At 39.6% G+C, this 27,723-nt stretch overlaps 3 protein-coding genes across 6 annotated transcripts; 1 reads left to right on the plus strand and 2 right to left on the minus strand.

Annotated features, from left to right (window-relative positions):
• Nucleotides 1–1,268: 1,268 nt before the first annotated feature.
• On the minus strand, nucleotides 1,269–9,067 carry Tnks (tankyrase). 3 transcript variants are annotated; one of them, XM_071769638.1, is made up of 12 exons: nucleotides 8,572–9,067; nucleotides 7,516–7,718; nucleotides 7,078–7,403; nucleotides 6,643–6,896; nucleotides 6,203–6,536; nucleotides 5,964–6,085; nucleotides 5,660–5,888; nucleotides 5,116–5,501; nucleotides 4,575–5,006; nucleotides 3,965–4,497; nucleotides 3,532–3,881; nucleotides 1,269–3,311 (listed from the first exon to the last, which is right to left on the minus strand). In XM_071769638.1, the coding sequence occupies exons 1-12, from the start codon at nucleotides 8,825–8,827 to the stop codon at nucleotides 3,071–3,073; spliced, it is 3,666 nt and encodes a 1,221-aa protein (XP_071625739.1). In that variant the 5' UTR covers nucleotides 8,828–9,067; the 3' UTR covers nucleotides 1,269–3,070. The 3 variants fall into 3 exon arrangements, with proteins under 3 accessions (XP_071625739.1, XP_071625740.1, XP_071625738.1); XM_071769639.1 differs by having other exon boundaries at nucleotides 5,964–6,094; nucleotides 7,078–7,370; nucleotides 8,572–9,065; XM_071769637.1 differs by having other exon boundaries at nucleotides 5,964–6,094; nucleotides 8,572–9,064.
• Nucleotides 9,068–9,078: 11 nt separating this feature from the next.
• On the plus strand, nucleotides 9,079–27,177 carry LOC139808040 (uncharacterized). The gene is given in 5 exon segments (XM_071769648.1): nucleotides 9,079–9,837; nucleotides 10,574–10,725; nucleotides 25,439–25,841; nucleotides 25,844–26,040; nucleotides 26,133–27,177. Coding segments are annotated over 5 exon segments (1,179 nt in total). The 5' UTR covers nucleotides 9,079–9,603; the 3' UTR covers nucleotides 26,326–27,177.
• LOC139808042 (carbohydrate sulfotransferase 11) lies at nucleotides 10,853–22,250 on the minus strand. 2 transcript variants are annotated; one of them, XM_071769651.1, is made up of 7 exons: nucleotides 22,014–22,250; nucleotides 17,770–17,942; nucleotides 13,592–13,845; nucleotides 13,020–13,254; nucleotides 12,531–12,710; nucleotides 12,183–12,340; nucleotides 10,853–12,062 (listed from the first exon to the last, which is right to left on the minus strand). In XM_071769651.1, the coding sequence occupies exons 1-7, from the start codon at nucleotides 22,024–22,026 to the stop codon at nucleotides 11,978–11,980; spliced, it is 1,098 nt and encodes a 365-aa protein (XP_071625752.1). In that variant the 5' UTR covers nucleotides 22,027–22,250; the 3' UTR covers nucleotides 10,853–11,977. The 2 variants fall into 2 exon arrangements, with proteins under 2 accessions (XP_071625752.1, XP_071625751.1); XM_071769650.1 differs by having other exon boundaries at nucleotides 13,014–13,254.
• Nucleotides 27,178–27,723: the final 546 nt, after the last annotated feature.

The following is a 27,723-nucleotide window of genomic DNA, read 5'->3' on the forward strand; positions in this document are numbered from 1 at the left end:
TCAGCGGAGCCGGACTTGTTTTCCTCCGAGCGATATGTATCCTCGATCTCGATGAAAAAACGCGCGAAACGATATCCTTTTACAGTTTAGAGCTTAGCTGGCATTGCATCGCGGTAAATAGCTTTCCGTAAAAGTGCGCTGTAATTTAAAAAAAAAGAAAAAAAAGGTCCTCGCAGCTGTTGCACGTCGAAAACACGTGTCGCGTCGCGAACAGATATTCTTATGCAAATTGTTTCCGACGCGTCACGCTCAGACGTGTTATGTGGTGCGTATTGCGTCGAGTATAAATTATAATAGTAAATATTCATTAGCAGCAAAGTGCATTCCGCGACTACCTAATCTCTCGCCTCTCTTTCGTCAGCTTCATTTTATCGCGAGAGAAGAGCCAACAATCTGATGTCAGAAGGATGTACTTCACGCGATGTAATTAATACACTCTGCTCTCATTTAGCTACAAGAAATATGTCTGTTTCGATAGAAAAGATGCTCAGGCCGATAATACCGAAAAGAAATGAAGCAATTTTAACGAGTAAATGAGTAAGCAGGGGCATCGGTGACTCTTCTTTTCTACGCGGACGTATCATCAACCGTATCTCGTGCACCGTTCAGTAATTTATCTCCTACATAACGAGGCGTATAATGTAATCGAATTTGTCGTTACATCAATGCATTAGCGACGCATCGTTTGTATATTCTCGCAGTATCGCGCACGTCTTACGTACGAGATAATTGTGAAATCGAGAAATTTCCGTGACTGATGTAACATAATACAAACGACGGCTCATAAAGTATAGACGACCAAGTCGTAAAGTACAGTCGTAAGTAAGTCGTAAAGTACAGAGCGCTGTGGCTTCGTCAGTTGAAAATGTACCTAAAAAATAGGAAGAAAGCGTTGGAGACGACACCGGGAGATATGTGCGCGGTGACACGATCTTGAGGATTAAACTGTTTACGAAGTAACTTCTACGTCGCGATACAGCCGCAACATGCGCATTAGAGTCACTTGTGGCTTAACGAGATTCATTGGACGATTACACGCCGTAGAACACATCGGCGCTCTGCTTGTATATTCCGGGAGATTTTTCACAATTTGCTTATAACAGAGAGATCCGCAAATATCGGCAAATTAAGGCCTCTCGACGAAGTCAAACCTGATCGTCGCGTCGCGTAAATAATTCATTAAATTTGTGGAAGAATGGATGATTTTTTCCGCGTGTATTATCCCTGGAACATTCAAGCAAGAAGAAACAAATAAGAGAAGACAGATATTAACAATTAAAGAAAATCATTGTTCTTTTTTTTTTTATAAGTCTCTCGTTCTCTTACAATTAGAACACAGTGGTAATATGTACGCACTTCAGTATTACTCCGACTATGCTGCATATCTGTCTTACATGAAAATATCGTAATCTGCAGCCTTTACAGCAAATACAACAGCGCGCGGAGAAATCATTGGCTGCTAGTCCGTATCTAGTCCAGTCACAGATAATCGGTAGCACTTGGCGTAAAGTGAACATCCTATAAAAACGTAAAAAAAAAAAGATCACCATCACCGAGAATAAGTGTTAAGACTATAATAATTGTAGTTGTAAATGGTGTTCGTTTTCCCCGCTATCTACACACAGTCGTATTATTCTTGTATACATATTTGCATAGTTCTTTCTCTTTATAACTATGACGAAATAATTTTAAAAGTGTCGTGAACGCGAGGACGTTAAAGACGGCATTTTTTAAATGAGATCAGAAAATGTCTTTGATATCTTCCGTTCGAACTCGCTTAAAAAATTATCTTTTAAACGATATTACGTATCCCAAAGTCAAATTAATTTAACTATATTTATGTCCATTTATAAGTAGTTCAATCGCTGTCATAATAATTTGCACAACTATTTCACCCGGCATTGATAATGCACACGAGTTTTCCTTTTAACTGCGATTCGAATATCACCCGATATCTTCCTCTCCGAGAAACAGATCAACGTTAATAAAATAGCTAGTATCTCATCTCGGTAAAAAAAAAGACTATACAGCGTTTGAAAGCTATCGAATTATAGGAACCCCATTGATTATGTTTATGAACTATTAAAGATCAGATAATTAAAATTATTTATATTACAATACTTATACTAAAGTTATATAAGTTTATACACATCGCAAGTAAAGTCCGAAATGCAAAAGATCTGTATCTGTAATTATATCAACTGAATAAAAACCTTCGTATACTACTTGAAGAGTAATACAACGCATGCCAAATGTATTTTTCTTAGCTGAATTTGCGCTTGCTAAAATAAAAATCACAAAATTATTTTTAATGCAGAAAAATATAATAATTGTGACTATATTATTATTTCGTATTAAAAAAAACATTTGTTTGTACATATAAATATATATTTCATCACATTGCAGACTTTACCTATAATGTACATATCAAATAGATAAATTTAATTTATACAAGCTATTATTCGTGAGACGGTGAGTAAATTACAATTTTCCTTCGATGATTTTGTATACTTTCAAGATCAAAATTTGCTTTCATCTTTACCTCTTTTTAAATTGAAACATGTATTAATATAATGTATAAATTAATTCTTTCATACGTATACAATGTATACGATGTTGTAATTTCCTTTAATACTGACTAATCCTAAGGAACACGCTCTAGTCGACGCATCGATGTAAGAGACACTGTCTGTATCGATATCAATATATACATCACGATTAATATACATCCCTTACCATCATCTGACGTTTGAATCGATCTCGAATAATATCGTGTTTAAATGCTAGAAATAAGCTATTACAATGGTCATCTTCCTTTTAGTAAGATTGGATATTATTTTGGAATAAAATATTCTGCATATTTCGATCACACACGTAGACACACATACGTACATACGCACTGTTACTTTCTCAAATTCTATTTTAGTCAGTTAAAAATGGAAGAACTGATGTTAAACGAATCAAGTCCGAAGCAATTTGAATTCTATGTCCGCGACAATGCGCCGCATGCCCTCGGCCTCTGACAGCAACAGAGGCTGCGCAATCGCGCCGCGGGGCCCGGCTCTTCCGATCACCGTTCCTCAACGCCATCGCTACCGCCACTTTCCTGTTGAGGCCTTGAGATTTGGTATGTGATAAGATACTCCGGATATGCTTGTTCGCCTCTGTAGACAACATATTCGGGGAACACCAAACCGCCCTGCGATGGCCTACCCATAACGCTATGATGGCCGGGAGGGGCATGTGCCATTTTCATTGCCGAAAATTGTAGAAACGACTTGCCGAGCGTAACTCTACAGAGCAGTAAGTGTCTAAAAAATTTTAAACAAAAACGTTTTGATAACAGAGAACAAAGATAGTACTTTTAAAGATAAAAAGAAATAGAAAAAGAAAAGTGCATCAATAAATTTAATGTATGTTAATGGTGAAAGCTGTTGCTACTGATAAATTTTTAATATCTTAGAAACCTGTCGTGAGAGAAAGTCTCTGTCTACTATAAACATTTAATTTTCTTAAATTTCTGCCACCTACCTGTGGCAAATGTAACAGCTTCTGTCTTTATGTGCGGGACATCCGGTACCACCGCATATACCATAGACATATTGATTGCTCTTGCTACTGTGCTCCGCGAAATATATGCCGGCGCCGAACATTCCACCGATATACGCATGTCGTTCATCAAAGCCTTTCTGAACGATAGCGTTTATAAATGGACTGCCATGGAACAACATTCTCTCGTTCGCCTGTGACACAGTTGAACTAGGAGTACCCCTAGGTCCAGTACTAGGAGACGCGGGAGCGGCAGCACCGACTTCTTCAGCTACTTCTTGTCTCCTATGAGCATAACGCTCCCACAACTTGCGATTCTGAACCTTTTGTATCTACATAAAATGTTTTTAATTACAAAACTGTCAATAAAAGCAATGTCAGTTGCTATATTACGTTCGATAAATTAAATACGTACTCTGACTATGTTGTATCGAGAGAAGATACCACCAGAATGGCCGTTATCTCTATGTTGCCTAATGGTACTTTGCATTTCTTCTTCAACAGCCAAGAATTCTTTGTCTTCTGCTAATAAATCCACTAACAATGTCCCAGGATTTATGGAAGGCTGCCAAAGGGAGCCCGCCGCTGTGTTCAGCAGTTTATCCATACCTTTAATTAATTTATGCCTATAACCGTAAGCCGACACTCCGACTTGCTTCAAATCCTCGTGACCCATTTCCGCTAGTATATCCAAAGTGATTTGCTCGCGTTCGAACAGCTCGAGTAAGTGCTCCAAACCGAGACTCTGCAGGAAACCAGCGACGGTGGTGATGGTACCGTTGTGTTCTTTACATAAATCTTTGGATTCTTTTTCAGAGCATGGCTCGCTCGGCGGCATTGGACTCAGACACGACGTCGGGCGAGCCAATGGCACGCATAGAGTCATGGCTGCGCCAGATGGCATAATGACTGTTTCTTGAGTGAGGGGCGGTGGCGGTGTAACAGGAACTAAAAAAAAAATATATATATATATAATAAGAATAAATATATCATCTGTGTAAACGTATATCTACAGTTCTACTTACCAGATACGATACTAGGCGGTCTACTGTTAATAGAATTACTACCAGCACTGTTCACCATATTGCCCGACGGTACCGATGGAACAATTTGCTGAGAAGCCATAGCATCTTGTAACAAACATCTTACATCGTCCGCGCTGGCCAAATCCACTGGAGTCTGTCCTTCCTGATTTTTCAGGAAGGGATCGGCGCCGTGAGCAAGCAAAAGGGCACACAACTGCGTTCGACCCTTTTGCGCAGCTTCATGCAGTGGCGTGAATCCCCATTTATCAGTCGCATTCACCACAGTATTGTATTTAATGAGCAAGGCTGCAATATCCAAATGACCGTAACTCGATGCGTTATGCAGGGGAATAAGGCCGCCTTTATCTTGCGCATTTACATCGGCTCCACGTTCGAGCAAGAATTCAGCCACTTCCAAGTTATTGTATCCCGCTGTGTTGAGAAAAGCGCAGTTCATGTATAAATACAAAACATTGCCACTTCTTTATAAATGTACATAATCCCTTTATTTGACCTCAAATATTATATTTGATATATTTACCAGCTAAATGTAATGGAGTACTATTGCGTCCCTGGGCATCCCGGCAGTTGATGTTGTCTTGCGTAACCAGTCTCTGAACTCTGGCTAAATTACCCTTCTTCGCCGCATCCAGAAGAGCACTATTTCCACGTAAGAGATCCGCTACGTCCTGATCACCATCTCTTACCAAGTCTAGTGGCGTCGCACCATCTCTGTTCTTTTTAGTGGCATCCGCTCCATGTCTCAACAGTAATCGGACTATTTCGTACTTGCCCTTGGCGGCGGCTTCGTGAAGAGGCGTAAATTTCCACAAATCGGCAACATTCACGGACGCCCCGTGTTTTACTAATAATTCCGTAACCTCGTAGTGACCGTAAGAGCAAGCGTTGTGGAGAGGAACCAACCCACTATATCAAAATGAATATAACATGCAATGTTATCAAAAGTATCGTAAATCATACATAAAGATAAATATTGAATTATGGAACATTAAAGAGAAACTAATAAGAAATTATATATTAATTAATGGACTCATATTCTATTGCATTAATATTGAATTAATTACCCTTTATCTTTGGCATGCACATCTGCGCCATGTGCTAATAGATACTCTACAACCGGCACTCTATTAAAACCCGCTGCAAAATGCAGTGGAGTCGAGTGCCTCCCGTCCAAATCACGGCAATTCACAGCATGTGGATTGGGTTGCAAAATTCTTTCTACTGCAGCAAGATCTCCCGATTTGCTCGCCTCCAAGAGTTGCGCTTCCACATCGTCGGTTCCATTCGGTGGATCTATGGAGTTAAACATAAAAATGAAAATATATTCCCCCCCCAAAATAAATTGCGAAATCGAATCAAGTAACTTACCTTGCAATATTTTCAATACATTCTCGGCGGAAATTTGTGCTGCGGTGTACCCTTGAAGGGACACTATTGAAGGATCGATATTATACGACAAGAGTATTCTGCAAGCTTGTACGTTATCCTCTCTAGCACACCTAGTAAGGAAATAATTAATTGACGTATTATGAACGAACAATATTAAAACTGACTCACTCATTTCTTACGGCGAAATTGAAACAAGTGGATTTCCAGAACAAAGATACCTATGCAGTGCAGTTTGTCCTAAGCCGTCTAGCGCGTTGACTTTCGCATTATGCCGCAGTAATATGTCCATCGCGTCGTAATGCGAGTGATCGGTCGCTATGTGAAGCGGCGTAAGGAAGTCTTTATTTTTTTCATTCATGGCAGCATTCTTTCGAATCAAGGCCTCGATAACTTGCTTTCGCTTCGGATATGGTGACGCTACTGCGCAATGCATCGGTGTGTCGCCGGTGTAAGGATGTTTGAAATTAACAATCTCCTGGGACAGATACTTTTTAAGCTTAGTAAGATCTGCCTGCCTGCAGGCGTCCAGTAGGCAATGACCCTTATATTCGTCTGTGAATCATGCATTAGACATTGATTGTAAAATATGTTCGATTATAATGTTTACGAATCGAATGATAACAATAGAAAGTACGATAAATGCGCTCACAGAACTCACATGCTAGTCTTTCTTGTAATTCAAGAGTCGGTGCCACGTCAATGGCGCTCTTACTATGGCAGTTTAATTGCGTCGGGTCCGCGCCTTCGCTCAATAGCAAGGAACAGACCTCTGCTCTGGACTTACTCGCGGCTTCGTGCAATGGAGTGAATGTCCAGAGATCACTGGCGTTAACGGCGGCACCGTGTTTCAGAAGTGCCTCGGTTACTTCAAAGTGACCATACGAACAAGCGTTATGAAGCGGCACGAGACCTCTGTAAACGAATCAATTAGGAAATTACAATGGATTTTAATATATGGCTTGAATGGTAAAGACCACAGTGAATAAAATGAAAGTAAAAAGCAAATACTATGAATAGAATAAAATGAGAAACGACCTGTTTTATCTTATTATATATTAATCTATAAGTTAAATGTGTCCACACACATACTAACCCTTTATCCTTGGCATGCACATCTGCGCCATTCTGAAGAAGAATCTGTACAACTCTAGATCTATTATATCCAGCCGCCAAATGTAAAGGCGTAGATCTTCTTCCGTCACTGGCGTGACAATTGACATTAAGAGGATTTAGCAACTGCAACAATCGCTCTTCGTTTCCAGATCTAGCCGCTTCTAAGAGTTCATCTTTCCTATATTCTCCTGTCAGTACCGGTTTTGTAGAGACATCTGCTACTTCTAATGCAGTCTTTCCTTCTGTATTCCTAATGTTTACATCTGCTCCGTGCTGTAGCAGAGTAATACATACGTCTATTTTACCCTGTCAAGTACAAATGAAGATGAAAAAGTTAGACACCATTTCCATCTTCCGCTCTTAGCATCAGACAAAGAAAAGTAACTTTATGCATAAGTAAAATGTACAAAATAAGCACCTTGATCGCTGCCTCGTGCAAAGGCGTAAAATTCCAATTATCTCTCGTATTTGGACTCGCTCCTGCTTCTAAGAGTAATCTCACAACATCACAATGTCCAAAAGAACATGCATTGTGTAACGGATGTAGACCACCGTCGTCGCGTGCTTGGATCGACGCACCGGCCGACAGAAGAAATTCTACAACGTCTTTCCTACCATATCCTACGAGAAATTTTTAAGTATTATGTAACATTTTTATAATAGTTTTATAATAGCCTCTAAAAATAAAATAATATATACATTTTACATAACTAGGCATAAAAAAACTATAAAATACAAAAGATCCACAAAGTAGTGAGAATAATAAATACTTATAAGCAGTTAAATCACATACGTAAGAATAATAAATACTTATAAGCAGTTAAATCACATGCGTAATCATACCTGTCAAAATCGTTAAGCTCTAATAAGTTATAACAAGTTCCTACGTGTTCAAAGTTCATAAAAATTTCCTTATTGAACAGCACTAATATAATCATTTTTGTTACAAAGATTTTAATTATTTATTCAATATAATTATATATTCCAGTTCGAACTATTTCTCAACTCAGTTATATATTTATAATAATCCTGAAAATATTACAACACAAACTGCTAATTTAAAAAAGTCAGTAAAAATATTGGTGTTCCTAAACGGAGTAACGTCAAAAAGATGCAGTTAACAAATATCTTTCAATAACCTATTCAAAATGTATTTCTTTATCTTTCCCTATCCTCATTTAATAAACTCCCCACGTTCATTCAAGACTCTGTCACGTGGGCTCTCAACAATAATCATGCGTCGATGTTGAGGAAGTCATCGCACACGATTACCACTTGACAGCTCCGCTCGACGAGTCGCGATCAGCTGAACGTGACTCGCTGGCTCATTAACCTCCCTCGGCCACCCAAGTCCACGTGTTTACGAGGGCCTCGGCATTTCTCGAGAATTCGATTCGAGGAGTAACGACACTAACGGCTGGGAACGAGGAAAGCGGAGATCGAAGGACGGGTCTCGTGTCGCCGAGACACTTACCAGCTGCAAAGTGCAGGGGGGTGGACTTGCGTCCGGCAGTGTCGCGGGCGTTGACCGTCTTCGGGTTGACCAACGCCTTCACCTTGGCGAGATCGCCGGTCTTGCAGGCCTCGAAGAGCTCGCGTAGCGGATCGCCGACGCCTCCACCGCCGCCGCCACCACCGCTGCCGCCGCCGCCGCCGCCGCTGCCGCTGCCGCTGCCCGATCCCGGCAGCGAGTCCGCCGCATTCGACAGCGTCGATCTGCGTCCTGCCATCTCTTCACACCGCCATTTTCACGCTGTCGCGCCGTCCGACGACAGGCCCCGCGACGCAGTTGCGACGGACGGGCAGGCACATCTCACCCAGTGAACGTCCCGGCTGTACGCACGCCACAATCCACTGACTTCGCAACGGGCCCGAACGGGGACGGACCGGACGGACGACGGACGAGAGGATAGACAGACAGACGGACGGACGGGCGGGCGGGCGGACGGACGGGCGGGTGGGCAGGCGGGCGAACGGATGGGTTGCTAGGGAAGCAATTGGCCCGCAGCAGCGACGTTCCACGTTACCGCGACGCAACCGTCGACGAGGTGTTCATCGAAGATTCGCGACTGTAAGCAAATAGCAAACCCTCCGCGAATTGTCAGGTCAGGTGGGTCAGGTGGAGCCCGTCAGCCCTGAGCCCGAGGTGGTAATCGTAGAGCGCAGACGTTACCGACATTACCGGCTCGATTCGCGCGATCTGCCGTCGGTATTGAGGGTATCGAGATTATCGAGTTCTATCACGTTGGCTGCCCTGCGCGGATCTGATCTCAAGTTCGAAATTTTCGCAACGACGAGAGCCCGCCGCCCCCGCCGGCGCCGCGGCGGCCGCCCGCCAATTCGCGCGTTCGCTGATCGCTCCAGTGTCCAGGTTTGCTCGCGTCGGCTAGCTTGTTCTCGTGATTTTCGCACGGAGTAGAAACTCGGGAAGTTATCGTCTGGGAACGGAGGTACGCATAATCGACGTAATCGCGAACGTAGACGTAAGGCGTAAGCAGGAAGGACAATGGAGTCCGGTGACGAGGACATGTTCGCTATCAGCGACGAGGAGGCGTCGTCGCCGGCGCCAGTCAATCCCGTCGAGGAGCACCTGCTGAAGCAGCTCGCCGACGTCCAGCACAGGATCGACGTCGCGGCGAGCGAGATCGCCGAGACGAAGGCGATCACCGCGCACGTTTTGAACGTCCTGGAGTGGCGCGCGCTTTACGGGGAGGACGCGAGCTCGGACTCTGACAGCGAGGTAATCGCGCGATTTTACTCGCACGTACAATAAACATGAGTCATGAGTGTTCGTTTCTTCGCGTAACTTCAATCTCTTTCCGGAGCTGGACGCAACGCTTTACGCCAGCCTCTCGCGTAATCGTTCAAGCATTCTCGATTTGGAGTATATTATCGGCAAACTACGTTTTCGGAATCTCTCCGAGTTGAAAATAAAACGCTTGATTTTTGCGAGAAATAATAATTCAAGTCCCTATCTGAATAGTTTTCCCTATCTGAAGATATTAAAAAATTTTGTACTAATTTGAATTCCTTCAAGGGAGGCCTCAGAAGTAGGGAAGTCGTATCGAAAGGAAAGTATCGATAAGTACTCCCCAATGCTATTTTGTTATACCGGGTGTGTTTTTCTTTGGAATTTTGTGTAGCCTTCATTAATGGAGTAAAAAGGAAGGCTACACAAAATTCCAAAGAAAAACACACGCGGTATAACAAAATAGCATTGGAAGTATCGATACTTTCCTTTCGATACGACATTTTTACCCAGAAGGGCCTTTTCCAGAACAGAAAGAAAGACTAGAGAAGGTCCTTTATAGATGTAGAAAATTGTGCGTTTTTCCTTCGTCTTCATTTCTGCAAAAATTTCACTTGAAAATTAATCTGTCGCATTCAATATAATAATGAGTATCACCATATATTGTCCATTAATTAGTGGTATGTGAAATATTTAAATATATTATAATATATTTTTGACGTTACAGTTGTACACTGCTGAAGGAGTACCTGTTGCAAAGAAACAGAAACGCAGCAGGGCTAGCAGCACAAAAAATAATTTGGGCCTGACATTTCAGTGGCAATGCGTACTTCAGGATAAATGGATTATTGGAGTAGAACTGGTCAACAGATCCTGTAGGTGAGTTATTTGTCAATTGCGATATGCGGTCTAATGTCTGATACAATGAAGGCGACACAATCAGGGAAATGCATATTTTATAGCTGCAAACCTGTAGGAGACCGATAAAAGATTTCTACACACAGAATATCGTACAAATAATCTTTATTCAACAATGTGTTTTACTTTGCGAGTATAGAAATCCGTAACGCCGAGATATTTTTGCGTCATTCAAATACAATCGTTGAGCGATCACGCAGACAAATATTTCATTTGAGATTTGAACCTTGTATCCAATTATTTTAATTAATTTCTACTGTAATGAAACGTATGCAAATGTTATTGTTGATTGACTCAATGTTTTTTACTCGGAAATATACGTTTTTTATTATTTCTCGAAACAACGTAATTCTACAAAATGTTTGCATCTTAAAGTGATGTTATGTGATATAAGTTAGTTACCTTAATATTTTGCACCATGTTTCCTTGAGGCAGTACTATTACCATCGTTACAGTGGTACTACATTTATGCTTACAAAGATTATTGTGCAGTTGTCGCGGACACAACTCGGTGGCGTAATTAGATATTCTTGTTGCTTCATGCAAAACTGAGAACTATCACAAATTCTCTTCAATGTCGCGCGTGTCACGTACTAAAATTCTTTCAATCTATCTAGACTTTTCTTAATCTTATTGCATTTCTATTTAAAGGCTTCAGCAACTTTTATTACTAATGGAACCTAACTCAATCTATATCATACGCCATTGAAACGGAAGATAATTGAGAGATCGAAAATTTTGAATGATCAAGATACTGAGATACAGCTTTCTCCAAGCTGATAGTCGTAAATTTGTAAAAATTTAGTTTATCTTAACAATTTAAGTACGCAAGCAACGAACTGCACGTTCATATTTGTAAAACGTTTGCATCGTCCTTATTTATCATAAATTTTCATTGAGATCTATATCCTCTAATCTCAGTATAACAATAACAGATAAACTTTAACATATGCACTATCAAAATGTTCAATATGACAACACAGTTTACATGTGTAAATTACAAAACCAGGACATATCCTTCCATCCTTTTGAAGTCCCATATAAGAAATGCGTTGATCGTCACTATATACATATATTCGAGTGTCACACTTCTTATCCCTCCAAATTCGTTTAAGCGCTACCTACGATTTCGTTGTGTGTCGCATGCCTCGTTCCATTTCATGTACTGTCTCACACATTTTAAGCATAGACGAAATGCCAGGAGAAATGCCAATCACTTACACGTTAGTGTAGTGATTTCATCCCTACCAAACGCTAAGTACTCTTCGAGTGAATAATCGAAGAGCACGAAGTCATACCTGCGAATCGTAAAGAAGATAATTTTACATAATTATTTATATCACTATTATATCTTCTATCGTACGCGAAATTACGGATGTAAATTTTACGACTGAAATCGTATGTTACCGCGAACATACCTGAACATTTCGTAGAGCTCGTCAATCTGTGTTTTGGATAATTGCGTAAAATAATTTTTTATAACATCTTTCGTCTGGACGCCCTTAGTAGGATTTTTCCACTCGGGTTTGATGATGTGCCCCACATGAGCTTGCTTTATGAGATAGTCTTGGTCGTCCTTTAACAAAAAAGAGACAGTTTTAAAACGATTCTCTCGATTCAACGAAATACATCTATCTCGTTTAATATTCTACAAATTGGGGATATTTTCTTACAACATATCACGTGAACATAATCGAAAATTGCTCGTCTATCGTCGGCTTTTATGTCGATGGAATCAAGGAACCCGATTAATTAAATTTACTTACATGCAGCGTCTCGAATTTAGCTATCACGTCGAATCGCACTTGGCAGGGTGTACAGAAGTTCACGACTGGTGTCCAATGCATGTCGAGATCGTTCCCCGCCCTCCATTGGCATAACAGCCATCGGACAAATTCCTCGAAGAGCGGATATCTAGGTCCTTGCCTTGTATTCGTCTTCGAATCCTGTATTTTACGAAAGATTTATTTTAAAATTTTTTGTGCGACATGAATGATTTTATCGATTGAAATCATTAATTTGAATTTTGAAAATAAATTTGTACGGTTGCGCAGGAAAAGTTGATTCCAAATTTTTTTAACGAATCTTTCCAAGTATCTTTTTTATTGATCTGCGTTTTTCTATTATATATTTCCATTTCCATAATTTTCGCTAAATCCGCGATTCTGGTTGGAGAAGAATTGGAAGTAACTTATCTGGCGTGAATCTGAATGGTTATTATTTATAAAAATCGTCGAAAGACTGATTACCCTTGCCCTGTAATGCCAAACTATGTGTGCACCGAGGTTGCTGTGAAATGTGTGCGGCAGGCTGTGCTCCAGTTTATCTCGATAAGCGCTGAGCAATCTCTCGAAGGGATGCCGCACTATCAGGAAACTGATGCTGTCGTTTAGATATTTAGCCAGTTCTTCCGCGCTATGCCTAGGATACCTCTGCCTGGCTAGCGAGACTGGCACTGCTTTGGAGGCCTTCAGAAATTGCGGGCTGTATCTGCAAAGTTAGCGCAATAACGATTATTCATTGATGATTCATCATGTCATTCATGATTATCAATGACGATCAATTATAATCGGCTCTGCTGTTCAGTAATTCAGTTAGTATTTTAGCAAATTGACGATGTTAAGAAATAAGAGAAATAGAGAGTCTTCACACGAGTCCGGGTAATTAAAATAATTAAATATTTATCTGCAATATTATCTTTTTTTTTACAATTGTATCTTGCAATCTGCAGCAGTAAATTACACGGTATATATGTTTTATCTCCGTCGTGTTCGTTTTCATCGTTTCCGCGAGGAAGTTTAATTACGTAAACGACGATGGGACTTACCCCGCAAGTAAATTAAAGTTATACATCCATGATGTGGATGCTGCTTTGAAAACATTGCACCATATAAGGTGATATTCTCTATTTACAAGGAACTCCCAGGCGTTCGGCCTGTGAAGCGAGTCGTTGCCAGGACGATCGAGACCCTCCTCGGCACATTTTTCCGCCAGAAATTTCCGCCTGGCTGTTAGACGTTGCTCAGTTTCCGCCGTCGTAATCTGCTCCAATATTTTCTCCTCCGGCGTCAGATTCGCGTCCTGCCAAAATGTATTGAGTCCTCGATTTGTAAGGCAAGACTAATTTGTAAGAAAAGACGTAAATCGATACCCTATATTACGCAACAGCTTATTCTGCCGTTCGTTTAATGATGTCGCCTTGATCGCGTCATTAAATTAAGATGCTTCAAAATTACGGAGTGTCGAGAAATACTACTACTGTCATTTATCGTTAACTTGGCCTAAATTAATAGTTAGTGGGCGGTTATACCAGAGACTACTCCAATGAACTATAAAATGAGCCGGTGCTATTGAATTATGAATTGGACACTGACGTAAGAGTTACGATATAAGTGTATCACGTAAGATACGAAATGTATCGAAGCTTACTTGCTCGATTATCTCACTCAATCTTTATAATGTCTTTGCTGACAAATGACAGAAATGAGAAATACGCGGAAATACGAGTACACGAGCGCACGCTTTATACATGACAATTTAGTCATTATTATTATACTCTCCCAGTTATTATTCTCTCTATTATCATTTATGACGAGTAGCCTCGTTTATGCATACGTCTAATTATCGCATTATTCGCTTAATAGAAATTGGAAAAAAGGATTTGCTTATAACGCGCGTCGAATGGAATTATGAATAAATGCAATCCCCTCGCGATCGATATTGACTTAACAGCACTTGATTATAATACAGGTAATTACGAGATAGCGAGGACGCAGGTAATTATCAGATAATGAGAGATAAATATAGCGGTAACCACGCGGTTAGAATTGCGCACATGCGAAAAGTTATGAGAGCCGGATCATCGATTGAGTTCGAAGAGTCCATATGTACGCGAATCGCAATGCGAATCTTCCCGTCAAGACTACGATTGCGAAATGTATATTGACCTTCTCCGCGACTCGTAAGGTTAATTCAATTTCCTAATTTCTGCAATTAGAATTTAAACACGTGGCTATACGTTTACTGCACCGCGTTGCGTCGAATGCGCCGAATGCCGGTCTTGATGAACGTACGGTACATTTGCATTTAAATTGGAGATCATGTCACTTATGACTACTTATGAGCGCATCTCTCTTTTTTAAAGTAATTTCTCACGTCGCTTTCAACATAATAAAGCGCTTAGTATGTTTAATTTATCAAGGAAAGTAATTATGGTATGATTTTCTGAACTAATAGTTAATTAATAGGAGCTTAGTTTAAGTGCTACCCGTAGCTAAACATGATATATGTTTATAAGCGATAAGTACATGTGTACACGTAACAAATAACATGTGTGCAGAACGGGCTGCAAGAGGCAATTTTGTGTACTATATTGAGAGATATACTATTCAGTGAACCGTGTCGTACAAATAAGATGGTAAGACGTTTCTGCGATTTCATGAATCATCTGTATTTTTGGGAAATTGGCTTCCGAGATGCTCAGAAACTATATATATATCCTTTGATTTGCGTCATCCTCTTATCAATGTTTTATTTCGTGACGCCCATTCACATAACAATTTCTGTCAAAAGACACAATTTTCCCGTTACAAGCGGTACAAATTAGAAATCTTTCAGTAATCCGGTAATTACAGAGTAAAGTATCTTACGTCAGCCCCCGCGGGATTGTAAAGGATTAGTAATTTAGATTGCTACAAACTGATTGCGGTCGTGCCGAAACTCCGCAGGGAGTGACCTAAAAGCCAAGCCGAGAGACGTAAAAACTGATTTCTTCCCTCGACTCCGGCGAAGTCGTATACGTCGCATCGTACGGCGCGGAAAAGCCGGCATCGATATCGACATTGTATAGCGCGGCAAGCTGGCAAAACCGAATGCAGAACTACCGGCTTCCGCTTATTGATTTCGATGTGGAACGCGCCTTGTGCGGCGACGACGAATGTGGGCCACGGAGGGTGGTGGCGCATCGCGCACGTTTCTGCACTGGCGCATCGTGCATACACGTGCCACCTGCGAGGCGTTAGGGCGGCACACCGCCGTTATTTTCCTGCCGTGTTTCTGCATTATTTACGTTAAGTAGGTACCGTTTGTTATTCAGCAGTTAAGACAGATTCCGGTTAGGTAGCTTTCCTGCAATTAGATATTCTCTCTGTCGCGACTTAAGTACTGTTGTACGAGAAATAGCGGATCCTCGAGCCTTCCTTACAACACGTTTCCTTTATTTTGAGATTGTATAACAACCGCTACGGTCGCATTTTTTTCTCCGTTATTTTTGGCCATTATTATACGTTTTTGCTCGGCGCATTAAAGTGTAATAAGTAATTAATGTCTTTTGTATAAAAATGTCTCTCTTATTAAGGTGGTGCTGGAATTAAAATTGTATTTTTGCTTCTAGTTTCGGCTTTTATCTCTATTACTGTTTTATTCCTGACAAACTTTAATCCACATTCGAGTTTTTACATCTCTGATTGTGAAACGTTGTATTCTACGCTCTGATTCAATTTTTATTGCTCCGCAACAGAGAGTAATTTTGTTAATAAAGACAATTACACGTCGTTTTTATTCTAATGCAATACAAGTTTTCATCTCGCAGTTTTGTCAATATTAATTTTTTCCAACGTGTGACTTTTTCCGGTTTATGCGCCTGAGACTTTGTAGCAAAAATATGGACTGTCACGCGTGTGTGATGACCGTAACTTATCATGCGAATGCTCCGACATGTAGAAACCTTTTTCGGCGTTATCTGAATCGGATAATCTCGCCGATTCTGTGAAATGTAATGCTTTCTTTCGGCTTTATACATGTTTCTTCTTTTGTCTGATCTATTTATCGTCACGTATCGTTAATGAAAAACGTTCATTGAAAAAATTTAGGTCGATTATTTGTAAAAGTATCGTATGATGTTGTGCGAAAATTTTCAGACTATACAGTTACACAAAATCTCAAAACTATAAAAATTTTTTGTTGCTCAAAATTTTTTATATTTTACGTCGTTAACCTTCTTTTTACTTTTTATAAAATTTTCTTCCTAGCAACGTTTTTTTTTTCTCTGAGAACAACCGAAATTTATTTGATATTGAAGAGCTTATTATAACATATGGAGAAGTAAAAACCACAGTGGTGTAAGTCAAATTTTTAAAAATATTTTTTTGTGTTCATAGATGCAATTTATATATTGTATGGATTGCATCTATGCACGCGAGAAAAAATTTAAAAAAATTTGACTTACACTACTATGACTTTTACCCCTCCATATTCAGATCGATAACATATGTATTCCTATTGAAACATATACGTGTGCATTTATAATTGTTTGATAAATCCCATGTAAAAAGATTTAATGGGTATTCGTTTCTGACAATCGTGAAATGATTATTTAGAAGCAATTTTGACTACCTTTCCGGACATTTAAATGGGTTTTAGGCGGGCACTGATCCACGTACCGCATTGCGCCTGGAAATGTGCCAATCTATGGTCGTTGTGCTTTACGTAAGGCAAACGTTTTCGGTCTCCCAGGAATCGGGGATGCCGGTAGGTACATAACTCTGCGTTTCCTCAAAATCAACTCTTTTTTTTTATGCTTTTGTTATGCGTCAGGAATGTGTAACGTGCCTTCTTGAAATAGCACATTTATAGCGCGTTTAATAGAGATAAATGTTTGGTTAAGTGATAGCTCTCGGAAATGGAACCCAGCGCGAAATGATCGAAAGTAATGAAAATTTAGATTATACATTAATCAATATTTGCGATTTTCCTAGTGAAAATGGGCGGGAGTTCATGGCAATTATGATGATTACGAGGCCTTAATTGACTCTGCGGAGAATGCTATATTGAAACTAGAACGCTAATGAAATATCAGGATAATATTAAATGGTCTACACTGCTAAACATTTGGCTTTCGAATTCCACAAATTATGCTCGAATTATCCGAAACAATGCAGCGCATTTTTCGGATACCTACTAAAGATCCGCGAAATATAAATAAAATCTCCGCGAGAGATAACTCACCTCCAGCGAATTCCCGTGCTGCAGGGTGTTGGTGCCATCCTGGCCCGACAGTATCAGGACGATGAGCGCCAGGACACCAGCGGCAAAAATAGCACGGCGAATTCCTGCCAAGACGCGACGACGTGGGGTCATCTTCTCCCGGAGAACGTGTTTCCGTCTGTACTCATATCGGACTGAAACACGTTCGGAGCGTTTATCATACGGTGTTTCCCAAGTAATAAATCGTCGTAATTAATTGGCGATTCGCGAGTCTCCGGGTCATTACGTTAATTGCATTGTCTGTCGATCGCTTGCGACACCGACACTTGGAATCTCGTTAACGAGGACGTTCGAGATTGGGTGATAAACGAGCCGTTCCGTGAATGCGGACGTAAACGTGTTAGGGTATTGCAGCTCAGGTATTATGCGCCGATCAGAAATTATTTAGCAGTGGCACTCCGCAATTTGTAGCTCTCGCGTCTGATGAACGGAACGTTATGCTTGTTTTATCGGAGCAACCGTTTAAATTTCGGCAGTGTAAAATGTAAATAATCTTTATTTCATGACGAGGTAGAGACGATAAAATATAAAGTTGGTGCGATTTTTTCGCAGGTATCGTGTACGCGTGTTCCGTTTTGACGAGGAAACGTAGCGCGATGATGACAAATATACTATTACATCCTCGCGCGACGCATCCTGATATTTGACCCGATCGATTCGATAGTTCGATCAATTGTAATCTTCTTTTAGAATTTTCATTAGCAATTCTCCGTTATATCGACGTACATTTCGCCCTAACGCCTACGTGGAAAGACAACTGTGGGAGAACGCACCTGCGACGAGTAAATGTTTGTTCCACACATCAGTATTTCAATCAGCTAAACATAAACTTTGCAATATTTGTATTCGGTAAAAAAAAAACATTAAGGTACTTTTCTCAAATATACAAGTATTTTCTGTGGTATTCTGGTATAGTTTTGCGTTTGCAATATCTAGCAGCTCGTATATAAAGACATCGAATCAAGACACGCGTAATGTCTCAAGAATACTCAAGTCGATGATTCAGACGATACAATAATTAGACCGGTTAAGAGAATTATAGGAGGCATAAGAGGAGGAATAAATACTTCGTTTATTCGCAGAATGCCACAGACGGCGTGAGAAGGAGGCGCGCCAGCGCCGATGGAATGGGTAATCAGTTTCGCATTTCCCGGGACCGGTATATGCGTTCGTCCGTGTATCGAGATCGCGAGTAATCGCGCGCCGAGCAACCGTGGAGTCGCGGAAATGTGACCGCATCCACGTGATAAGCATTCGCGCGCTGCAGAAATTCTCACGGTCAGTATGCCGGCGGTAATGTCAGCGTGGATGATCCCATTCGCTGTTTGACTTTCTCGACGTTGCTGTTAGCACAATCCTGTGTCTGATTGCGCGCCGAATGGAATTCGCAGATTCGTCGGGATTTGTCCATTGTGTTCTATCCGTCGGATTACGTGAACCGTTATAACGAAGCATCATAATATTATGATATGTATAGGAACGATTGGATTAGTCATTGTTTGTTAGAAGGAAGTTCGAGATATTTTATGCGCAATATAAACGTATCAAGGATAATCTGAGCAATAAGGAGGAAAAGATTTTAAAAATAACACATATTGAGTGATAATGAAAAAGCAGTTCTCGATACCCGTCGTAATTATCTTTGCAATTAAATGTAATTATTGCTGGCGTTTTATGAAACAAAGTCTTTCGTTAGATGGATAATCGCAGGGGGATGTGTAATTATCGAATAAAGCGAAATGTAGGCTACATAAATCTCGCTTTTCATGAAACAAGTTTCATGTTGATATATCGCTCGCGTTGCGCTTGACGGGTAAAAAGAGCCGAAAAGAAAAATTGCCCAGTTGCGAAAAGGATTTAGTAGGGCGTACTTTTTCGCGAAAAGCGTTGCGTAAAAAGTACGTACGATCGAATTCCATCAGGCTTTATAAAATAAGCGTGTTTCGGCAATAGTTTATAGTACCAGTATTTGTGTAATATATACTATAAAGCATGAGGGGTTGTAGATGTTGTTTTTTTGCCGAATTTTGACAAAATTGCTATTTTGATAAATAACTGATAGAAAATGGTGATTTATTGAGATAATCGCGACTGCTCTTTAATAATTTTAAGTCGTAAAGAGCGCTAATTATTATTATTAGAATATTTTAGTATAATTGTTTCTAATAGTACTTTCTACACCTATTTTGTGTATAATAAACTTGTTTGCTACGTTGATGTTGCAATATCATAATTATCGGTATCAGTCGGTCAGTTTTTAAAGCAAAAATGACTTCTTTCCGTTTCATACCGTTCAGATAATCTATTGTGCCATTCATCTGCGGTCACATAATCTTTACGTAACTCTATTCTTTATTGTGGACTCGATGTAATCAGAAAAATGTGCTTTTCCTGCTTTGCTGTCATCATGAAAAAGTTGATTCAAGTTGACTAAACAGTCGGATAATTTTTTTTTTTAATGATGGATAATTGTGTTTATGATGAGATATATTACGTCGATAATAATATATGTACAACATAACAAGAAATGGAGAGTCATATCGGTCAGAACGATAACTTACGCAACATTAGTGCGAATATAAACAGAATTTATCTTATTCGCGAATAGGCCATCTTCGTGCAATATAATGCGAAATGGATCCATACTCAGGATTTCAGCCTTAGATTACATAAGCCTGGGGCGATTCTGTGTGCATGTAACTTATGTTTTCCGTGAGATCCATGACGGGAGACACGGTTCGTTCCCACAGGGAACGATCTTTGATCTCGAATCTCGACGTGAATGGAACCGTTGATTTGTAATTCACGATTTCATTTGCACTGTGTACGCGGAATAAGAACTTACTGCTGGAGCATGTGACAGCGGCAGATGTTGGCTCAAGTATTAACCTATTATCATCCGATTAAAATTTTGTCAATAGAAGATAGTGATTTGGAAGATAAGTAATTTGAGATGGAAAAACTGCTGATGTTTTTAGAAAGAATTAACTGTCAATTAATCTCAATAAATCTTAATAAATTTTATTTTAAAAAAAGTATAAGATAGCGACAAGATGACATTATTAAAATTATTAAAGAGCAGAGTCTTCACTCAATGTAAATGATTACGACGCGTATTTGTAAAATTAGATCAGAGACAATATTTGCGCATAAAAGATTCGTGCGTAGGCGGTGACTGAACAAAATATCGTTAATCAAATTGTATTAGTCATGAATGTTATGACTCGGTAAATACCTGGCAACAGATCGAATAATAAAAAAAGGAAGTACGGTTGCATGCATTTTATAGAAATGGTCGGAAACTTGTGCAATTGTTCTTTTTCAAGGATCGGTTTGTTAGACTAGCCTTGAAATCATAATCTGTACGACAAGTAACTGCGAGAAACATGTTAAAGGAATCAAATGGCAGATAAGATTTCACTCTTTCTAAAGTCAATTAATTTCGACCTTAATTTAAGTAGGCCGGTTGCGTCAATTAACATTGACTCGATTAGTTCATTTCTTCTTCTGCGTCTGTACTATGGGCAGGTCTATCTTGTATAAAGAGAGAGAGAGAGAGATAGTGAGAAGATCTATAACTTTTGTTAGTTAATTTGTATTATCGGTACAATTTGATCCCTTCCATCCCTTTTTAAAAGCCGAAAGAAAATAAGTCAGTTGAATTATGGTTCGTTTAAGGTAACTTTGGGCTCAGTTTTACTAACGATGAATTCTAACTATATAGTTTAACTTCTTGATTTTTTAATGATTTTAATTTATGGCACTAGCGATAATAAATGATAGAAGAAAAAAATTTGATGATATTAATAACATGAGGTTTCAGTCAGATTAAATTAATTTGCAGTTCCCCTGCAATACCGTATCACGAATACGTTAGAATCCCAGGTTTGTCATAGAACAATCGCGAGTCGTCGTGATAATTTTCACTTTAGTCTAACATTATTGTTGACCGTGCACGCGATTCGACATTACGTTAGCGTATCTTTGTATTATTTAACGCTATCGCGAAAAACAGCGCTTCCTGGTTGACGACGGCCGATCGGTCTCGCAAGAAAAACAGTCGTGTACAGCTGTGTCATGGGTTCACGGGGTCAGCGGGTGGCCTTTCTAATCCCGGGATCTGCGCGGCGGGGGACCGCGATACCACCGGGGAGACCTCCGCGTCTCCAGGTCGATCGTCGCGTGTGTATCGCGGGTAAGTATACCTTCTCCGGGCATATATCCGGCGCGCGGCGGCGGGATCACTGACGCATTTGTTGTCGCGCGCGAGCGTCGTCGGCGGGCGTCGTTTCTCCCCCGGATCGGTGCAGCGCGTTGGTGCGAGGGACGTCGGACGTGGTCGCGCCGCAGGAGGCAGGAGCGCGTACGCGGTGTGTGGTGCCACGTGATGCGTGCCGCGTGTCGCCAGGAAAAGTACGATGCCGTACGATCACGGCGGCATCGTGCAGATCACTGAGGCCGACCGACCGGCTCGCTCCATGAGCGCCTCGACGCTCGCGTTTCCGACGCTACCGCCCGACCCGTCCCACCAGGGCCGGGTTTCGTAGGGTACTTCTCGCGATATGCGCGATGTTTTTTAGCCGAGAGATCGGAGCACGTCAAGTACTCCGAACATCCCGTTACGAACTTTAGAAAATTGATCTACACATATTTCTAACTTAAATTTGAGAAGCCATATCTAGAAAGAAGTTTCTTTTAAGTTTAAAATTAATTTCATGGTCTTGACGGGTACGGTATAGAAGTGAATACGTACATATACACAAGAATACGTATCAACAGAATTTATTTATATCTTAGTACACATAGATTATACGTACATAGATATGTTTTCCGTGGGATTTCATGCGTGAATAAAAACAATTTAAATTCCATAATAATAAGATGTAGTAAAATTAAAGTGAGGCTAAGATAAAGATGCATTTGCAAGTGAGTGCTAGGTGAATATGAGAATAGTAAATATTAATCTTATGTCGGGGTATAAATATCCGACGCCAGGCCTGCGGCTTGCCTCTTTCCGTTCATTGGTCGGTTTTTTCGCGGGTCGATTTGCCGCTGGACGTTTCTCGCGCAATCGCGCCGCGATTTGCGAGCCACCGCGAGCAAGTGAACGCCTTCTCGGTCGGAGATCGATCAATTGAAATTGAAACTTAATTACTAATGATAACTCGTGTGATTCGCGACGTATGTATCGACCGCGCCGTACAATCGTCAATTGCAGACGCTGTTTCCAAATTACGGATTCGATATTGCAACTTGCGCCGCGAAAAATTGACGAATGCAATGTAACATTTTCCTATCTTTCTCGGACATAAGTTTTATGAATGAATTTCAAATACTCAATTTTATAATTAGAAATAATGTGAATTATATTTTTACGCTAATATTTCTACATCACATTTAATTTTACTTTGTTTTTTATTATTTGCATCTCAATTTGTATTGAAATGTATAGAAAAGAAGAAAAATAAAATACGAAATTACCGAAAAATAAGTACCGATTAACTTTAAATGAAGCAATTGTTGTTGATATCTTATTTTTTTTATTTGTAGAATATATATTTTTATACTGTTTTGGTGCGATCTTTTACGGCTGTCTTCACTTCGTCATCGCTAGTGAATTGTTGTGACACTTGAAATTCCTTTCTTCGCTGACTTCCGCTTGATTTTTCACTCGAAGAAATTTTTAGCGGTTCCTTCAACAGCGGTGATGAGGTGAAAATAGCTATACCAGATTGCGTCAAGACGTCGCCAGCAGATTTCTTCGACCCAACTTCTGTCGCGATACAATATTTCAATTTAGAGAGCAACGAGCTGAAAAGTAGATTAGAGTACGTAGAAGATTGCGATGAAAAATAATGAAATCGGAGAAACTTCTTTCTTGTTTATATATTCTCACGTTTATTAGCCAATCAACGTTTATTTTTTACATGTATCTAATATGAAGAAATTTCTAATTAATTAATTTTCAATTTCTCGCGCTTTAACTCGCTCTAGATATATTGTTAAAACGCAAGCATTATGTGTGTAACAAGAGAGAGGAACATAAAATATTGCGCGCAATTTGGATTTCATATAGAAGGATTGAAAGAGAAAAGAAGGAAAGAAAGTAAATTTTGCATATTATATCAGCGTTCACTATAAATCGCAATTTACATAATAAAATTATTCCATCACCGTTGATATCGCGTTATTATACTTTTGCAGGAACATCGCGATTAATATCTTTGTTCGCGGGTCGATTTGCATGGATAATGTCAATGTAAGCGTTGCATTCAAGGTCGATTCGCGTGTGCATATCCGCCAACTTGGCAACCGCGTTATCTGTGCGTCACCTTGTTTTTTTGGGAGGAAAACTGTCTGTAATTTTTTAAATATAATAATACTACTTGGAATATTATAACGTAATAGTGTCGATTAGGAAATGTTAAAATTAAATCCATATCTCGCAGAAAATGCAAATCGAATGAAAAAAAGAAAGATTTAGTTGAATTGTCTGAATGGCGAAAGTTGAGGTGGCGTATTTTCCTTTTTTATAAGGTACGGACCAATGGTGGTCCGTCTTCGATTATTCTCGTATCGATATTTCAAACTGTTCGGACAATAAATCTGTCAGTTTATATACGACGCATTTCTTCTATCATTTTTTCTTATTGTCACCATGATTGTCGTGAATTGATATTCAAATAAAATGAATTAAAATGCAAGCTGTTTATCGCTTCGATTAGCTCGCAACGATCTGCATTCATGCTATGCATACATTACGAACATTACGTAATATCAGGGGTTTTCATTAAATGCATTACTGAATATATACATAGAAGTATCCTACGATTTATGCATGCGCACAATAAGTCATTCATTATTGTCATTAAATGCTCTCTAAATCTGAATCAGTGAATAGTCACTGATTCACAGTACTATTTCACTGATTCAGATTTAAAGAGTGAGGCATATCTATATCATGTAACACATCAACGAATTTTAACTAAGACATTTTCCTGATTTATTTTTAAATGTTTAGTTTTGGAAGTATCTAGTTAGTGACACAACTTTCCTATTTTTGCCGTCAATATTGACTTCTCCCGTAGAAAGTGCGAAATATCTCCTTCCCAAGAATAGTTTCTCCCAACAAATCATGACATCACATCACGATGCAAAGACAGTTTATTACCTTGAATATGTAATGTAATTAGACACGGGATAAAAATTTCTGAGAGCTAAAATCAAAATTTCTGAAATAACGAACTTCTTTTATCGTTATCATTCAAATATCAATCGAAGAAAAGGAGCGTCGAGCCGTAACATTTAAATATATTTTACATTCTGTAACGAGATAGTGATTTGGAGGATTGTCAATATTAAACTTTTAATAGAATAAGCCGCAAAGTCCTTATTTACATTATGAAATTTAGATGAGCGTTAAATTCCGTGAAAATAATAAATATTTGTTATAACTATAATTTATGCGCTACGAACCTTACATTCTTTCTAGAAAAGCAGCAACAAAGATATTTTATTAATATACATGCGAACTAAAAACCGAGTTGAAAACTGTGTGTTGAAAAAAGGAAGTTCTTATAGACGCGATTGTTAATAGCGTAGAATGCGGTTATGTAAGTTTTCTTTGCAGCACGTTGCTCAACCCCAGATATTACGTGTCACCTATGCGGGACGAGGAGATTTTCGGCGAGTCGACCTTCTGGAAATTGAAAGAAGAAGTTGAAAGTTCTTTCTTCTATACGAAAAAGATCAAGTCGATCCAACCCGGACCTGTCGTGGCGACAATGGTGCTCGATCTACCGATGTTCGATCAGGAACCTGTCGTCGAGTGCTGGGGTATAATCTCGTACGAGATCAATGACACACAATTCCAAGTCCCAGTGCCACCCATTCAGCTCTCCATTGTCGAAACGATCGATAGTTCGTATATAAACTTCTTAAATGAGAGCGAGTACGGTGCGATATTAGCCCTGAAAAGCACGTCCACCATGGAAAGGATCGTTAACGTTCAATTCTCGAGAGACGATCAAGACGATCAAGTCAAGACGACCAAGACGACCAAGATGATCAAAATGGGTTCGGCGACAAACTCGATCGTCTTTTGACCGCGAAAATCTTTACGAAGGTTCGCGGCAACATTTTCTTGGCGAAAGAACACGGCTCCCTGATGTACTGTCTGGTCGAGATACAATCGATCGATGTCGACGAAGCGAATATCAAGATCTTCGCCAGGTAATGGATGAGTAGAACTACGCTTTCTTCGGATCGCAATTTGTGATAAAACATAGGATGGTAGATTTACATTATCAACGATACGATTGCAGATCTGTCAATCAGCTGAACATAATATTGCACCTTCTGCAAGACGAATTTCCAAATGTATCTCTTGAGGAGACTGATGATTGCGTTGAGGCTGCGATGGCTCTGATACGCGAGCTAACGATGATTCGCGATAATAAGAACAACATCCGCGAGATACAAGAAGCGAAAGTGATAACAGACTTACTTATTCCTTAAGTTCTATTTATCACTGTTTATATAAAATATTGCTTACTCGTAGAGGAAGCTTTGTTTTTCTTGTATTATATTAATATGCAATGTAATATAATTATGTTGACATAATGATATCGTGTAAAAATATACCAAAAAACCAAAAATTGTTAACAATTGATGTAGCAATAATAGCAATATATTATGCGAAGAACAACATCGGCGAAATAGAAAAAGCAGTATATTAAATAAATTGATCGAGCTTTCATTACTTTGTCTAATTTTTCATCTTTTATAATATTGATATAATTAACATATAAGTATTGAAATAAAATGTATATTGTTACCAATTGTTATCATCTTACTTTCTCAAGAGATTAATATAAATTTATAACATATAAATTTTTTTATTATGCAATATATATTATCACATATATATGTACCTTTGCATACACACGAAGAGAGAAACATTCACACTGGAAATGGGAGGCGTTAGACGCTGTAAATTTTTGAAATAATTTATTTTGTTAAACTATATAAAGCACATATTCGTAACATATATACTGTAGTGAGAGTGGATAGAGTGAGTGATCGGAGTGACAGAGTGAGTGAGCGAGTCAGTGAGTGAGTCAATATGGGTCAGTAGACTTCGCTGAGCACTTTCGATAAAAAATATCATCGCTACGACCAGTGTGCATTTAACGTCATTAACGATTACATACGATATAATTCTCTCTTCGATACATATGTATACAGTCGTTTCATTACAGGTATCACTTTGTTGTATATGCCTGCCGTGTCTCGGCCGCCGTTTTATGTATATATTTCCACTGATTTACGCGTCGCAATAGTATGTATACGCCTATGTATTAAGATACCTACATTGTAAAATCGATAAACGCCTTCGCTGTTGATTAAGACTGAATGTAAAGGGGCTGTACAGCAGCGACGAGACGTGAGAGGTCTGTTAAAATATACCGGCTATCGCGCTTCGCACTTCGTGAGCCCCGTAATGAAATATCGAAGCGTGCGCCCATCGTTAGGGATTCAAGTCTATCTTCTTTTTTTTATTATTATTCTCGATGCATCGATACGATATTTTAGCGGAGCAGTTGACGCCAATTCCATCGACCCGTTGATGCATATATTTGCGTTAATTAAATCGATACTGGGGCTATAAAGCCTGCCGATCGATTAGTGGCCGGCCGTTTAATTTTTGTCCGTTCAATTCCTCCTTCGAGTGACTGTAATAAAGCTTTTTTTTTTAATTATTATCTTTTTTGTTTTTTAACCCGTCAACAGGATCGGCTCGTTCGCACGTGGAGAAAAGTCTCGCCCGAGACGGAGAGGTTGGTATTATTACGCTACATCATCAGTCCGATCATTCGTCACGACACTTGTTAACAGCGAGTTAATTAATCTTGT

Source organism: Temnothorax longispinosus, chromosome 2 (genome assembly GCF_030848805.1).
Source record: "Temnothorax longispinosus isolate EJ_2023e chromosome 2, Tlon_JGU_v1, whole genome shotgun sequence".
Lineage (NCBI taxonomy): Eukaryota > Metazoa > Arthropoda > Insecta > Hymenoptera > Formicidae > Temnothorax > Temnothorax longispinosus.

Coding starts and splice junctions, on each gene's coding strand:
- Tnks (XM_071769637.1), bottom strand. CDS start 8,827: ATGGCAGGACGCAGATCGACGCTGTCGAATGCGGCGGACTCGCTGCCG. Junction 6,897..7,077: donor GTGCATGCCAAGGATAAAGG/GTTAGTATGTGT, acceptor ATTCGTTTACAG/AGGTCTCGTGCCGCTTCATA. Junction 6,537..6,642: donor ATTACAAGAAAGACTAGCAT/GTGAGTTCTGTG, acceptor CATGATTCACAG/ACGAATATAAGGGTCATTGC.
- LOC139808042 (XM_071769650.1), bottom strand. Junction 13,255..13,591: donor AACTTTAATTTACTTGCGGG/GTAAGTCCCATC, acceptor CTAACTTTGCAG/ATACAGCCCGCAATTTCTGA. Junction 12,341..12,530: donor CTAAATTCGAGACGCTGCAT/GTAAGTAAATTT, acceptor TTTTTGTTAAAG/GACGACCAAGACTATCTCAT.